The following is a 17,213-nucleotide window of genomic DNA, read 5'->3' as shown; positions in this document are numbered from 1 at the left end:
TATTAACGGAATAAATATTTTATTAAACGAATCGTTCTCAGTAGATTATTGAAAATTTAACTAACTTGTACTTTTTTATTCACTTATCTGCCGCTCTTCACAAACCACGTTCATAACGCAGAAAACCCCGGTGCTGCCTTGTACCTTAACGGTGCATAGCTGTGCTGATAGCCAACCGCTGGCGCACAATAATTCGACGAACCAAAGAAGCCGCAGCCTGCACCACCGCCACCGCCGACGCCACCTCCACCACCCGCAGCCCCAGTGAGCCCATCAGCCGCGGCGCTTGCCACCGATGCTGCACTCCCAAATGCACTATAGGAATTTGCATAATTTTTTGCAGCAGCCGCGGCCACCGCCGCCGTCGAATACATGCCAAGCGTAGGAAAGCTCAGCGTGTATGCGGCTGCTGCTGCGGCCGCATGATCCATTTGTTGATGAAAAAATCCACCTGCACCACCACTGCCAGCAATGGATTTATCGAATTTGTGCGTGACTGTGATGGGCGGCACCGGTTGAGGTGTACTCGCCAATATGGAGCGACCACTCGTTGAGCTGCGTTCATTGCGACGAAATTTTGCGCGTCTATTTTGAAACCAGACCTGGAACAAAAATATATTTGTATGTTTGTATATATGTATGTATGTAGCAGCAGAGTAAGGTGAACGGTGGCGATGAAGAATTATAAGAAATGTCGGGCATTCATTGCATGCGCAGGTATTAAAATTTCATTTGCAATTTTATGACAAACACTCACCTGCACACGCGCTTCACTCAGCCCCACCTTGGTGGCCAGTTCTTCGCGCACAAATGCGTCCGGATAGTGGGTGCGTTCAAAGACCTTTTCCAGTGCAGTCAATTGGCCAGAGGTGAAAGTGGTGCGATTTCGACGCGGTTTGCGTGAGTGTTGCTGTGTTGCCGACGGCGCACGTGTTTGCGGAGGATGTTGTGAATGTTGCGAATGGAGTTGTTGGTGTTGGTTATTTGTATGTTGCTGCAGCATGTGCGTGGTGTGTGAGTGCAGGTGTTGGCTGTACGTTTCAGGGTAATCGTCACTGCTGCTACGAAAGCTACTATCTGAAAAAGAGCGAGGAGGAGTGAAAACAAGTTATTAATATTTTAAAGCGGATGTGGAAAAATGCAAGAAAACAACAATATATGTACAAGTACTTTTAAGCAAAAAACAAAACTGACTTCAATTCTCATATACATGTTTAGGAGTACCGTTAATTTCTTCATGTTACAATGATCGGAGATAAACCAAATTAGCATAGGACCACCTCGGAGACCTCGGATTTCCGATAGAAAAAGAATTATCGAAACAACAAGTTATCGATTGTGTAGATCTTTTACACCGAACCAATGCAATTTTCCTTTCTAACGAAAAATGTTACCTTCTCATTGCCCTCTTCGCACAAATACTATGGTAAGGGCAACAAAAAGGCACTATTTTTTATAGAAAAAAAATCCATAAGTTCAATAAAGGTCGATAGCGGAAATCGAAGAAAATATTCACGCTTAAAAATTCTGAAAATATAATCTTGCTATAATGAAGAGTTCAAGTATTATAAAATCAAATTGAGGCATAAATTCCAACAAAGAATTATGTACACTCTAAAAAATGTTTGTTTAAATTTGCGCATATTAAGATAGGTAACCTATTTCCTCTCTTAATGAATGCAAATTTACACACCGTGTTAATTAAATTAAACACTGCTTGTTTACTTTTACTTATCATATCGAGCCTAACCGCGAAATTAACGTAAGCGATATATTTTTCGAAATTAGTTTTTTGATGTAGAATTGTTCTTAAACCCATAACAGGTCAACTGTTAAAAAATTTGATCGTCAATCGTCATAGTCACAGAGATATACGACTTTCAATTTTATCGTAAGCGACATCTGCTGTTTTGAGTTACCGCAAAAATAACGTAAGCGACATGGAAGCTAGTAGTGTCCTGTAAATACTGACTGTAAATATATATTTTTATACATTTATTTATATTTTTATATATGTCAATGTGTACAAAAAAGAAAATAAAATAAGTTTTTTCAAAGTTTTTTGGGGAAATTCAATTAACGTAAGCGCCAAATTCACTAATTTCGCCTACAAATTAAGTTAAATGAAGATAAAAATGAGTCTATCACTTGTATTGAACCGGACTTAGACTACATTAAGAATTTCAAATATGTTTTCCAAACAGATTAAGAAAAAAACAAGAATACGTCTCTCCTGTAAAATTTGCTTTTTGGCAGTTACGTTTTTTCGCGCTTAGGGCTCGATATATTTGGCGTTGAACAAATTTCAAATTTGTTTGCTGAGTTCTAAACATTTATTTTTCACAAATTCACAGTTTACACAAAAAATGTTTAAAATTTGCTCTAAAAATTGTTTGTTTAAATTTACGTATATAAAGAGAGGAAACTGGTTACTGGTGTGCAAAATTAAACACTGTCTGTTTACTTTTACATATAATATTTGTCACGTAGAGAAAATTACACACAAAGTGTTTAAAATTGAGTAAATATAAGCACTTAATGTTTATTATTAGTAAAAAATATGTCTTTACTTCGAATTTTTTTTACAATTTTAAACATTTCATGTTTATTTATGTGTATTTTTTAAACATCTCATGTTCAAAATCAAATCCTGAATATCTTGTGCGTATAATTACACAGGTTCTGGTTGAAATATAATCACTTTTCAGTAGTAGTTTTACATGTAATTTTTAGAGTGTATATGTATGTACAGTACATATATGCCCAGCACAGGTCTTTTCCGAATATTTTCATTTATCAAAATCTTCCATGCGCTCTTAAAATATATTAAGTACCACACTCTTAGAAATGATCCTTGCGTAACTGTGAACAACTTTAAGCCACATTTATTGGACATTTCACAACTAAATAAGAAAATTTCCTAGCTATCTTGTTTAGCGGCATAAAAACACTAAGTCAATTCCACGAAATGTGAGTAAACTCAAAATCAAAGCTCAAATTACACTTTAGGGAACAAATGACCACATATGTACCCCCATACCCCCACTAGTACTAAATACATATATCATTACACATACCCACATCCATGCAGCTTGTGAAACATGAAATTTTTACGACGCGTCAGCATTTGCCGAGCATCAATAGCGCCAGAGGACTCATCAAAACAAATTTTATGTGCTGACGCTGGCTGTCAATTTCATTGGGTTGCTTTGGTGCATCATTAAATATATTGTCATCTTGTCGCGCAGCGTATGTACATACATATGTGTGTGTGTGTTTACAATCTCGCAAACAATACCAAGTGCGGCAATAACAAAATTGGTCAACTGTGCTCACTCTAACTAGTGACACAAGTAAGACAACTGAAGTTATTGCTTATTTAACACCTTTTGCCAGCTGGCAATAGACAGACAGACAGACAGACAGCAGTCTCCAGAAATAACAAACACTCACACATCCTTTAATGGTTTTCATGGGCAACGCTTTTCACATATTTCTGCTTAATTTTCTCATTTTATACTTTCACTTTCATTACTTTTGGCGCTCATAAAAATTTTAAGCAGAAATTCCTTTCACTTTGTGCTACATACTTTATGTAGACCATTAGCTATGTTGTGCTGAGTGACAACACATTAGCCTGTAATCGAATTAAAAACTCGTAAAATAATGATTTAGTGTTAACATTTGCTGAAAGATTTGCTCGTCAAATATTTAATGGGTCAATACGTTTGAGAAGCATACATACCTACAATACATATTTACTAGCGATATAAATATCCCATCATGAAACACGATTACCTCAAATATAAATTTGACAATCGCTTGAATTTTCTTTCCGGAGGATATTACTTCAAAATGGGCTTGTCATTGGCTTCAAGAGCTTGCAGACAATGCTTTTACGCGCAAAGAATAGCGGTCGTGAGATGCTAAAGAAACTAAAATTTTAATAAAACACATTCTCGAGAACACCTTATCATTAGGTTAGGTTAGGTTAGGTTGATGTGGCAGTCGGTTCAAATGACCAACTCACCTAGACCTTTTGAAGGTCCATTGTGGTATAACTGCAGAATACGGGAACCTCAGTGACTATAAAACTTTTCTAGCTCTTATAAAGCGTAGGATTGGCTTTATTCCTACGCCTGATAATTCCGTAAGAGAGCTAAAGAGGCACCTACCTAAAAAGTCTGCTCTCCTCTTGGCCAAAGCTGGGCAACTACAGAAGTAGTGCTCTACGGTTTCTTCCTCTTCCTCATCTCTGCAACTTCTGCAATATTCATCGGAGAATATTCCTAGTCTTGAAGAGTGCCTGCCAAATAGCCAATGGCCGGTTACACAAGCCGTGACCATCGCCAAAGTTGACGGGTTGTTCTACAAGAAATTTTACCTAGCTGGGGGTCTACTCTGTACTGTGATTCGAAAAGCAAATCGTTCGGATTCGAATACTTGGCACTATGAATTTTTATTAGTCCGTGTCGCCTTTCGAATCGCAATGCAGAGTAGACCCCCTGAACTAGTTTATCTTGAAAATGGAATAAAGAAAATAAATCGCTGAGCCGTATTGATGTACTATATTTATTAAAGAGCAGCTTGTAGGCGATCTAGAGAATGTCCTGTTGCCCCAGCTCATTAATCATGTCATTTCTTGCTATTTAGCTATAATCCGGTACCCAATGAAGCGGATTTGGAAGCCAATGAATCCAGAGTCCTGATTGTCACACTGCCCCTCGCCTTGATAACGGCGACTTCTGCTTGTAGCTCGATGCCGAAATCTGGAAGCCTTAACTAGAGATTTATCAAAAGATTCTGACAAAAATTCATTAACATATAAAACTCTTTTATTTTACTTTGCATAAATTCTCTAAAATTTGTATAGAGAAACTCTCATACATACATATGTTTGTGTATATACAGTTTTACATATGTGTATACTGTCATGCCCTGCGAATTTGCTTGTCAACAAACCACAAATTGCAATCTCACTGATCCATGCGATGACACAAATTACGCCGGAACACGCGTAACTCACAAAAATGAAGTGAAGGAGGCAGTCAGCAAACGGCAGCCGGTAATCGTGGAAATCAGGGGCACCGAAAACCATACATATGTATGTACTTATACACAGCCATGTATGTATGTATGTATGTGTCAAAAGGAAAAATAAAAATAAAAACAATGCAATGATGATTTATAATTAGGTGAAAATTTAGTGCTCTTTAAAATTTAATTATTCATTTCGGTTGCGGTAGGCAGACACGCCATGCCGACAGCCACTTGAATTATGCGTACGCATTGTTGTTGTTTCTGTTGGCGGCATGATATGCTACTGTGATGATAAATCGCCGCACACACACGCGCCATATGTGGGCAATTTTTGAAAGGCGGTGCATGTGATTTTGGTTTGACAGCGGCGCATAACCGAACTGTCAACATAAAAGCAAAAGTCTTGACGTTTATATGAGGGTGAGAGCACCAGCAACCGTGTATATGAACACAGAAAACCAAAAAAAAAAAACGCTTTGATCGCTGTGAGGTACATACCTAGTCTTTCTCGTATTGTAGTACCTACAGTGTGGAGCAAAATTTAGCCTTAATTTAACCTTTCTTTCCTAGAAAAATAATATTTTAACCTTTTTGTATCTCGTATATATATAAAGTAAATTTTACCAAATGGTGCGCATATAATGCATATACATTTGTACATATAAATGCATTTATGTATAAAATAGTACAGTAAGCCTATACCCAATATACAAGGAAGAGGTTGGTGGCTTAACTTAGCTCGACAGTCCGATTCCGGGATAAGTTTCAGTAAGCTTATTTAAACGCACCAAAGTCAAGGCTTATGGAATATATGTTTAAGGCATCCCAACACACTCTGCCCATAACGTTATCTTGAAAAATACAGACATCAGCTCTGAATGAAATCCACAACGGTAAACAAGGCCGTCGTGAATACCCAGCTGCAGTCTGACCTCCTCCTTTCAGGTGTTAGATAAGGTTTCCAAGGATTTCGTAGGGAAGAGGGTTAGGCTCCTTGCAGTGAAGAAGCGAGAAAGCTCGGAGAAGTAGCCGTTTACTTTCGAGCACAAGTCATCAATTCCATTCCCAGACGCCATTCTCGAGCAGTCGTCAGCTCAAGAGACAATAGAGACTCCCTCTTGCGGTTGAGGGAGCTATGAGATTTAATAATTAAACAGAGCCGGGGAAAGGACATCGCCCTGTTTCTGGGTTTGCTGGTTTTACCTCTGAAATTATTAACGAATTTCGACCACTCAAATAACTCGCTGACCGCAGTGTGAGCCGCTGTGAGAGAGAGGAAGCCTAAGTGTCTTTTGACAGATCCAAAGCTACTGGCCACGAGTTATCTGAGTGTTTATTGCGGTAAGTGCTGTTGCTGGGCTGTGTGTAGGGAATCCCTGCTGATGCCTCGCTGGGGTCAGGTGGTACGTAAAATGCGAGAGTAGCAAGGACTCAAGTGTCTGCGCTATCAGGGAAAGGAGGGTTATCGGACGGAGTGGAACTACTCTCCTCCTTTTTCAGATGTCCGTAACGATGAGAGCTCTATGGACTTCTGCTTGCATCGAGTTTAGCATTAGGAGTTTCGTAGACGATCTCCGATCTGTACGGAACCAAACCACTTGCATTCCAGGGATTTCACTCGGCATTCTGGGAGTTCATCGGCCCTGTAATTACAGTGAAAATATGTAATTTTTAATATACGCATACAGTTTTTTGTTTTGCACCGCACTGTAGATGTGTGCCATTTACTGGATTTTTGAAATGCATACGAAAATATATACAATTTTGTAGGTGGAAAGCACCACCAAGTATTATGAGTGGGGCGCATCATAGATCTGATCAGAGGAGGCCTTTGTGTAAGTTAACCTGGCTGGGCGGCATTTAGCGGCAATTCACAAACGTTGATGTATTACTTACACGCTTGATGTGATATGTCTCAATTTTGATGAGTTGCGACGGAAACAACTGACGGGCTATACTGCAGTTAAGTGAGCAAACTAACTAAGAATAAAAAGTGAAGAATGAAATAATCGAAACACTACCACGCATATTAAGTTGCTGAATTATTTTAATGTACACATACGGCAAAGAAGCTGAAACCGCAATAAATACTTGAATGAAATGAGGAACAGTAAAGAACAACAACAGCAACAATTACCCGCAAACGGCAATAATAAATTTAACACTTTTTTTATAGAGACAATAACTCAGTCAATTACCCATTGAGGGGAGTAAAAAAGCAGAGGAGCATTAAAAAAAAGTGGTGTTTATATTAAAGCGAATAAACAAAACTATACAGCTCGCAATTCAAGTGTATCTAAGTGTGCGTATGCACTAAAAAACAAAATACCCAACAAAGCGGTGAGCAGCACTAAATAAATCTGTCACATCACAAGTGATGCCAATTTGTCACCGAACTTCAAATACCGCTGCGCTGCACAGCACATTTGCGCTCAATGTTAAAAGTAAGTACACAGTTGTTGTTCCATGTGTTCTTGCGCATAAAAACAAAAAAAAAAAAAAAAAAATAGCCGCTGCCCCTGAGGAATTGTTGGCTGTCAAAGCAATGTGGGATCGCATAAAAAACGAATACTCCGGGGTAATCGCTACCCTTTGAGTGACACTAAAAGCAGAGAAATGGAGAACAAATAGCATCTCACATCAGCAGCCACATGGAAATGTTGCAAGTAGAAGATCAATGCAACAAAATTGTACGAAAAGTCAAATAGAAAGCGCAGTGCCAAGCAACGTAACGAAAATTACATACACACGTACATACATACATACATGCGACAGAAACTACATACATTCAACACCCCACACACAAGAGCCAAACGACCGAGAAGCCGCACCATGAGCGTGGCACACAGTTGAAAAGGATACAGCGCGTGTTGCATCGTTGCACATGCGGCATGCAACTCAACTAAATTAAGTTGGACATTGAAAATGCCGCATCAGCAGCAAAGAACAACGCAGCTAAAGTCGAAGTAATGCGCCTGCAGTTGTTGTATTTTTATATCTTTGCCTACAACACATCCCGCGTGAGCAGCAGCGCTCAGCAATAAAAAAAAAACGCTAAACTGCGGTATCTAGCAGCTCGCAGGGAAGGCAACGTATTGGGTATACTAAAAAGTGTCAGCAAAAATATGAAATTAATTATGCAAGTTTAGCAATTTGAACATGAAAATTAGTAAAAAAGCAAAAAAATTTAGTTTTCATTGTCCAACACAGCAAACGCACTCTTTTTCACCTCTCGTACCCAACTACAAAAAGTTCACCGGAAACCACTAAAATTTCTCGCTAAAATGAAAATGCATTCGCTTCTAAGCATGTATGTATGTATGTAGGTGGGTAGTTGCTGGAATAAGCTTCCGTGCAGAATTCTGACCGCTCTACAGTCTTGCTTTGAGTGAGAGTGCACCTATTAGAATCGTGGTGTACCTACATATGTGTGCGTGCGTCATTGCGGTGTTCACGCGTGCTTGCGGTTACTCTTCTTCTTCTTGCTTTGCTGGTTGTGTCTGCCTTTCTGGCTGTCAGCAGCAGCCGGCACTGTCAACATGAATTAGCATTATGTCAGTTGTGAGAATGTTGGAATTTTTCAGTTTTTCCTTCAAATTGAAAAGCTGCTATGCATTCATACGCAAGACACTAAAAATCTACTCAATGGTAAGCGTAAATATTTGCTAAGGTGTATGCGTCAGTGGCACATACCTACATATCTACTAAATATATACCATCCTATTGAAATATTTAAATTTTTTTTGTAAATGTTAGCTTTTTAAGTTAGAGAAATTTCTCTTAAAATATACACATACATATAAACCAGGCTTAATCGTACACTTTGAAAACTAGATAATGTTTTTATTTTCGGATAATGCAGAAAGTAAATATTAGTGCCACTTCCCAAAAATCGCATATTTCAGAAGCTTTTTTTATGGAGTAGACAATTGCAAATGTCCTTCATTTTTACCTTGTCCATGCAATAGCTCCTTACTTATGATAGGATTAATTGTAATGGCTATTTTCACTCATACCCTCATTGCAACATTGTTTCAACTCGTTTCCGACAATACTTTTAAAGCCTTTCACATTATCGTAATTTACGGCTCCTTTGTAATTTATGTATAAGCAAATCGTGCTGAAATCGAGTAAACTTGCCTTGTACAATCTGTCAATAAATTAAATAGAATTGAGAACCAAATTAAGAAAAAAAGAAGATTTTTCATTCAATTTAACCTCCGCTCTTTAGGAAATTTAAAAAGGGAAACTTTTCCTTAAATTCGGTCCAAATTAAACAAAAAAGAAATGAGGGCGTGTAGAACAGCTTTTTCCGATTCTAAAAGTGACCCAGAGCGCGGAGGCTTCTATTTGAAAAGTTATTAACTTTTAAAGTTGCACAATTCACCATACAAATTTCGTTGATTACATGGAAGTGTTGAAAATTATCACAGATGTTGGTGCTGCCAGATGATGAGAATAGTAAAAAAAGTCGGGGGTTTTTTATTGAAAATTTTCACTTAATATTGAAATACAGTTTTACATGAAAAAATAGTCGCAGGCGAAGTACTGATTTTAATGAAAATGTTCATCATTTATCGCATATTTCGCCGCAGGCGAAAATTTTTAATAAAAAATCGCGCAATTCTTTATAAAAAATTTTCATTATTTACCGAAGTATTGTTTTTTTTTTTAAGGGCCGCAGTCGAAAATTTTTAACAAAAAATCGCGCGATTTTGTATTAACAATTTTCGCTATTTATCGAAGTATTGGTTTTTATAAAAAAATTATTTATATAAAATCATGCGATTTTTTATTAAAAACTTTCATTATTTATCAAAGTATTGGTTTTTTTAAGCGCTGCAAACATACTCATTTATTCCCTAATGTTATCGAGATCATTATGAAACAGGAGTAGATTGTTGAATATCTCTTCATTTTAGTGCACCTATTTAATTTTCGAACATCTGGTAGCATTACAGGCATTTTGATTTGTTTGCTTGTTTACTTTGTTGAAGAAAAGTAGTGAAATTATTAAATGCGTTTTATATTGTTAAAAAATGTAACAAAGTACATTTAATGCGTACAAAATACACGTGAACATTGGAAAGATGGTATATTTATCAAAATATAAGTGTTGAGTGCTCTTTTTATATGAAAATTTGCTAGTCAAACTGCAACGAATCTAACAACAAATTAGTTAAATACTAGTTTAGTTAATTATGTACTAATAAAGTGAAAAGATTGATAAATAATGTAAATATATACGATTCTTAACATCCCCGCAAAGTTTCATGACAAAATTCGTGATAGTTTTGTGAAAACACCCAAAAACCGATGTAATAGAAAGCCAACCCCGAGCTAATCAAATATCTATAGAAATTAAGAAAGCAAGTCTGATGTAACTTCTCAAATTTCCCAGAATGTCGATTTTAAGCGTTTTTTATTAATTTGAAGTAGGTGGTCGCAGAGCAGCTTTTAAAACAATATAAATTGCTGCAAAAAAACATGGTTGGAATATGAAAGAAAAGTGCGAGCAATATTTCTCATCAATGTTATAAGCAATGCTTTTTCATGTTTTTTTTTTGTGCACCAAATCGCACCCAGCTACCGTTTTTGGTAAAAATTAATGGCGAAAATGAATTCCGGGTTCAGATTCCTCGGACCCAAACCCCCCCCAAATCCTTTTTTATGGTATACTAGTTTCATTTAAATAAATTTTAATTTTTTTAATGGTGCTTTGCGACCACTAACTTCATTTGGAAAAAAGCACCTAAAATCGCCAACCTGGGAAAACTGAGAAAATACTTTTCTATTTCCAATCCAGACTTTCAGTAAAACTTGGTTTCATCTAGTCCCCAGCCGTCTACCGAACAGTGTTATTAGTTAAAATATATGGATAAGATTGGCTCATTTTAACGCCTAAAACTCGCTCAGGATATGACGGAATTTCGATTATGTTTTCCTCTTTTCTTTTAAAAAAATACGAAAGTTATACTTAAAAATTACATTTCCATTGCGCAACTACGTAAAAAGAAGCTAAAATACGAAAAATTATATATCTTTGGAAAGTCGCGCGAAAAGATCCAATTAATCAAAGTAAGATCAAAGTAATTCTCTAAAACATGCATCTCATTTTGAGATATAACGAGACGGTACTAAATGTTTTACCAAAAACACTGGGCAACAAAAAAAAAACAATTCAAATATAATTAAACTATGTTTTGTTTTCTCTCTGACGTCAGGGATTTTTAAAAATGCCTTTGAAATTTCAAAGATATGATTAAATAGTTAATTTGTTTTTTAATTCAGTGCAATGTAAATAAAACAACAATATGGGTACCAAATGAAAGAAAAAGATCCATAAAATTAAAAAAAAATAAGTTTTTTGATTCACGCGGATGAAAAGATATTGAAAATGCCCTCCCAATTATTTTTAATTGTTTTTTAATCTAATAAAGTTAGAAGAACGAAATTCGAGAATGGGGTCGTGTGTATATTAGTCGTTTAGGGTATTCAAGAATAAAGTTTTAAAAGGATATTTTGATAATTTAAGGTGGTATTATCACTTGCGAAGCGCATTAAGGGGCAGAGAAGGTGTTAAGAGTGCTCGCGTTGCAAATAACCTTGCACAAGCTGGTACAAGCGAACACTCTTAATACACATTTTAGTTGCGTTCGCCAAAAAATTCGATTCGCCAAACTATTCGATTCGCCAAACCGTTCGATTCGCCAAACCGTTCGATTCCCCTAACCGTTCGAATCGCCAAACCGTTCGCTTGGCAAGTGATAATATCACCCTTGATATTTTTTTTTAAATTCTAAAGAACTTTCTCCTTAATTTGATATTTTTTTTGAATTTCATAATCATATCGCTAGCTTAGAGTGAAAAGTTGCTAAGTCCACTTTTTATGAAAACTCATATTTTGATAAATTACAAATGCATCCTTTCAAAAAGGGTAAAAGGCTAAAGGTCCTTCTGGTATGTTTTCTCGTTTATATTCATTGAAAGGAAAATTTACTAAGTCCAAAAAAAGCTCCGAAAATTCAATAAGGCCAAAATAGTACGAAACCTTCTAATAAAGATCGAATTCCTCTCATTCGTATGGAGTTGTGCTTTGCTTTAAACAGAAAAAATGTTCTATTCAAAGTTTTGCGAAATACTTGAAGAAATTTGCTATAAGAAGTTTTTTTTCCTCTCCTGTACAATTTTCAAATTGTGACAGCAACTTTTCACTCTAAACTAGCGATATACCGTGACTCAAACAAATGACCCCGTGTTGATTTTTTTTTGTTATTTTGATATAAAAATACCGTCCAAGCTTTAACCAAAATCACATAAATCACAGTTTCGAACTTTATACAAAATTTAGGAAAATTCAACACACTTTCATTATTTAAACTTTCAAATTTCAAATTTAAACTTTTTTATCTAAATCTTTAGAAAATTTTTGGGTATACAATTTTATAAAAATTTTAGACTACCGAACTGCAAGTTTCAACCGGCTAAAAAATCGCGTTGATTTTTTTAAATTTTTTTTGAGACTGGTTTTGCGTTTTTTTTTTATATAACAAGTGTAATTTGCAAAAACTGACGCTGATTTTCTAATTGTTGTTGCCAACGGTCTCCCGCACTTTATTTAATATGAAATTCTCGTTTATATTGTAAAAAGTGCAAAAATCCGTCACCAAAAAAAAGAAATTTAAAAAATCAGCGTTATTTTTAAGCGGCTTGAAACATGCACTTCGTTAGAGTAAAATATTATGGGCTATAAAACTGCATACCCAAAAATGTTCTAAAGATTCAGATTAAAAAGTTAAAATTTTGATGAAAACTTGTTGAATTTTCCTAAATTTTCTATAAACCTTGAAACTGTGGACGGTATTTTTATGGAAAAATAACAAAAAAATCTAGCCCGAAACACATTACGAATATTAAAAAAAAATTAACACGTGGTCATTTGTTTGAGTCACTGTTTTTTGCAAATTTAAAAACGTTTTAAAAAAACACAAAAAACGCAATTTTGTATTTGTTTGGTCCATAGTTTGGCTGGTTTGAAAAACTAACACTATTGAACGGTTCAAAGCCAAACGCAGCTAAACCGATTAGTCGATATAGCGTCGATTATATTGTTCCTTTGGAAATGTAAATTGTGAAATTTCGTATTTACGAATTTTATTTTTCCCCATCTAAGCTAAACAGGCTGCAAAAGGCTACAGAGTTCTCGTGCCGCTGGCTCACCCCTATCTATGCGAGCTGCTTTGAAAGAGGGTACATCCCGGGGGCTTGGAGGAGTGTAAGGGTCAAGTTCATCCCCAATGTAGGAAAGAACTCTCATGTATCTCCTAGGGACTTCAGACCAATCAGTCTCTCATCTTTCTTACTGAAGACTTTTGAGAGACTGATTGACCTGCACATAAGAAACAGGATTCCTCGAGAGCGTTTTAGCCTCTCCCAGCATGCCTACTTGAAGGATAGATCCGTAGAATCTGATCTGCATTCAATTGTCTAAGTCATAGAGGAGTCTCTTAGGAATAAAGATTTTGTAGTAGGTGCCTTCCTTGATATCGAGGGGGGCTTTCAATAATGTCCTACCTGGGGCGTTAATTAGAGCCATTACTAAGCTCGGAGTCGAGAGTTACTTAGTAAGGCTCATCTCACATATGCTGCCCGACAGAACTGTCACAGCGGAGTGGGGCAACGCCTCTGAGCAGCGTAAAGTGAGCAGAGGCACCCCGCAGGGAGGTGTCCTTTCACCCTTTCTCTGGATAGTCGTGACAAACGACGTCTTGAAGGAGTTGGAAAGAAGAGGATGCCGGGTTATTGTCTACGCGGATGACGTGGCACTCATCGTCATAGGAAAGTTATTGGACACTCTGTACGATCTTATGTAAGGGTACCTTAACATGGTCACAAATTGGTCCACTAGCTGCGGACTTGCTGTCAATCCTGGAAAGACGGAGCTCGTTCCTTTACCAAAATTGGTCGGGGAAAGCCTGACCTCTCTCTCAACTGCTTCGGAATACTTCCAGATCAAGCTGATTTTGGGTCTCAGGGCACAATATATCACAGGAAATTGCAGGACTTATGAACTCGCTAGGCAGGGCACACTCGAGGCCGTCACCTCGGACAGGGAGGGAATTGAAGTTCCGTTGGCAACCTGCGATCTGCTTTTGGACAGACGGGCTTACAGTTGGCACAGCGAGCGCTGGGAAAAAATCCCGACCTGCAAATTTGTTTGGTCCTTCTGGCCGGTTGTGAACCGCGAGCGGACGAGGGAGCTACTGCAGCTGGCTAAGCGCCACCGCTCGCTTCTCACAGGTGTACTGACCGGACATTGTCCTATGGGAACCCACGCGGTGCGACTCAAGATTGTCACGGATCCCTATTGCCGTAGTTGCCTGTAAGACGAGGTGGAATCATCTCAGCACTTCCTACTCAATTACCCGGCATTCGCTAGACTAAGGCCTAAGCAGCTCGGTGCGCATCTCATCAACACTCCCGAGGGACTTTCCAGAGTGGACATCAGCTGTTTGCGGAACTTTGTTGTGAGCATCCAGCGCTTCTCGTAATTTTACACAGTTACCATTCAAATGAATTTTTATGTAATGTGGTATCACAATGGACAATTAAATGTCTAAGTGAGTCCCCTTTCGCGGGCCTGTCACCTTAACCTAACCTAACCTAAGCTAAACAGGTTTTTTGCTATCAACTGTCTATCGACTTCCTTCCACCAACATCTTTATAATCGGAACACTGTGCATCGTATGGATACTACCTTTTATTCATTCTTTGGTTGATGCCCTAAAATGGCCGCCCCACAGTGTTATTTCTACCACTGTAATCAAAATTTCTAGAACCACATAAGTAGTCCTTGCAAATGTTCATTCGACGAGCATTCTTCTACGACACGCATAAATGCATACAGAGATTAGTGAAAGCTATTTAAGAGTTTGCTCCAAGCAAATTTAAGATTAAACAGCTTTTTACGTAAGAACCGTATGAGCTTGTTTGTAAGTGAACCCACCTAAATCGTTGATTTGCGTGCCATCCACATTCTCCTCCTGCTGTTGATGCTGATGCTGCAATTTGCCCGAAATGCGACAATCATTGGCTAATTCTAGCAAGTTGTTCACGGAGAATCGCTTAACATTCTCCGAATGTTTGCTGCCGTCGACATGCAGAGGATAGTTATCTTCGATTTTTGTAAGTTCATCGGGCGAACAAGTACCACCGCTGCCGCAGCGAGCAGCAGCCGATGAAGAAGCAGCAACAGCAACAGCAACGGCATCATTGCCGACGGCAATTCTATCCGCTTGCGATTGATGTGGGTGATGATGATTATGATTATGTTGGGCATGGTGATGGGGATAAAGTCGATGTTGTTGTTGTTGTTGTTGTTGCTGGTGCTGCTGCTGCTGCTGTTGCTGTTGATAGGCTGTGCCAGCGGCTGTAGCAGCAATCGCTTGATGCGGGCTCATATTAATAGCATTGGAATTGCTTTCGTTGTTGTTGTTGTTGCAATTATGCCCAGCAAATGCATTATGCTGTGTCATGCTGTGCAACTGATCCAACGATGATGCCGGCGTTGTCAGCCCACGGACACTGCTGCCACCACAATTCGCGCCACCAACACTTTGCAATGTCAGCGCTGGCATGTTTGCCATTTGCGGATAATAGAAATTGTCGGTATTAGAAATTGAGCTACTCAATAATTGCTGCATTCGTTGTGGTTGCTGTTGTTGCTGTGGTGCGTGATAGTTAAGCATCGTAATTTACACGTAAATCAAAGCGCGCGCGCACGCACGCACAGACAAACGCATAAAAGCCAACTTGCAAGGATGCTGCGAAAAGCGGTGGGCAAATGAATGCAGCGGGGGTGAGAAGAGATGCGCGTTGCAACTAATGAGTGGAAATCATTAAATTAGCGCAAATCAGTGTCAAATTTCGCTGACTGTCCTTTCGAGTGTGTATGGAACTAAACTCGCAGCGGCACACTGAAACTTCTCTGGCTGTGAGTATGTTCGCGCGCGCGTTTGTGTTTGCGCATTAATTCAATTACAAGTCAATTAATTAACAAAATTGCCGCATGGACATTTGTCGATCGCTATTGGTGACGACAGCCCAGCGCCATGGAGTAAAAATGCGCTTGAGGTGATTGCTGCTACGTCGCTAGCACTCACACTCGCACACACACACTCAGCGCCACACTGACTAGCTGTCACTTTTAATTTTGATTGGTTTTTGCATTTGTTTTATTTCTATTATTTTTCTTTTTAGTCAATTTTTACTTTCTGCGCGACTTTCACTGGCACTGACGCGTCAACGTAATTGCGCAATTTAGCAGCAAATTGCGCTTGTTCACTGCGCTAATAGCCGTTTCAGTTGAACTTTTTTTTTGTATTCGCAAACACTTGATTTTTTGGCTTTCGATTTCAATTTTCAAAACAATTTTTTTTTTTTAATTTTTCGCTACTTTTATATTGACTCAATCACAACAGCTCGTCTTGTCTTGCCAGCTGCAGCGTTGATTTCTTCTGGCGTTATTTTTAATTTTTTTTGCGCCCGTTCAAGTTCCTTTCCTTATAGGCACAAACGCTTCGGTTTTTTTGTCATCAATTTGATTCTTTCGCGTCCTAATTCAATTAGCAAAAAACACAAATGAGTTAATTAACTTAATTGCTGCGCAAACACTAAGCAATGCCAAAGTCGAGTGACTACTGAAATTATTTTCAAATTCTTGTTGGGAAAGCGAACGGATTTGCTGCTTATTTTTTCTGCACCACCGAAACATACTACATAGTACCTCTCCACCTACATACATATGTACATTACGTTACTACTCCCCTTTTCCTGGCAAGCAAATGTGCGAGATGCTCTTGGCGTAATGTAGAGCAGATGATCTTTGCGCTGATCGGTAGTGATACACAGCACAGTATATTTACGTATGTATATATGTATGCATGAACAAATAAGACAAATCATTGCATATTTATCGCGTGTGCACCTTCTTCCGTTACTCTCACACGACAACCATTTTCTGATCCTACATATCTCTCTCTTTTTTAGTCACTTATGCTCTTCACTTTCAATGGCGTTTCTAAATTTAGTACATCTTTTCTAATTGGTTTGCTAGCTCTGCATTGGGGCTTTTTTAAATTACACAAATATTTTCTTGCTTTCTGTGTACATAG

General features: G+C 38.1%; 1 protein-coding gene across 1 annotated transcript; it reads right to left on the bottom strand.

Moving 5' to 3' along the window:
• Positions 1–76: 76 nt before the first annotated feature.
• Positions 77–15,788, bottom strand: LOC118733332 (GATA zinc finger domain-containing protein 10-like). Its single transcript, XM_036462687.1, has 3 exons — positions 15,047–15,788; positions 758–1,077; positions 77–602 (listed from the first exon to the last, which is right to left on the bottom strand). Exons 1-3 carry the CDS (start codon positions 15,786–15,788, stop codon positions 111–113), a joined length of 1,554 nt encoding a protein of 517 aa, XP_036318580.1. The 3' UTR covers positions 77–110.
• Between the last annotated feature and the right edge of the window lie 1,425 nt (positions 15,789–17,213).

Source organism: Rhagoletis pomonella, unplaced genomic scaffold, assembly GCF_013731165.1.
Source record: "Rhagoletis pomonella isolate Grant_MI unplaced genomic scaffold, Rhpom_1.0 Rhpom_scaffold_00002, whole genome shotgun sequence".
Classification (NCBI taxonomy): Eukaryota; Metazoa; Arthropoda; class Insecta; order Diptera; family Tephritidae; genus Rhagoletis; species Rhagoletis pomonella.
This window is presented reverse-complemented; position numbering and strand designations above follow the sequence as displayed.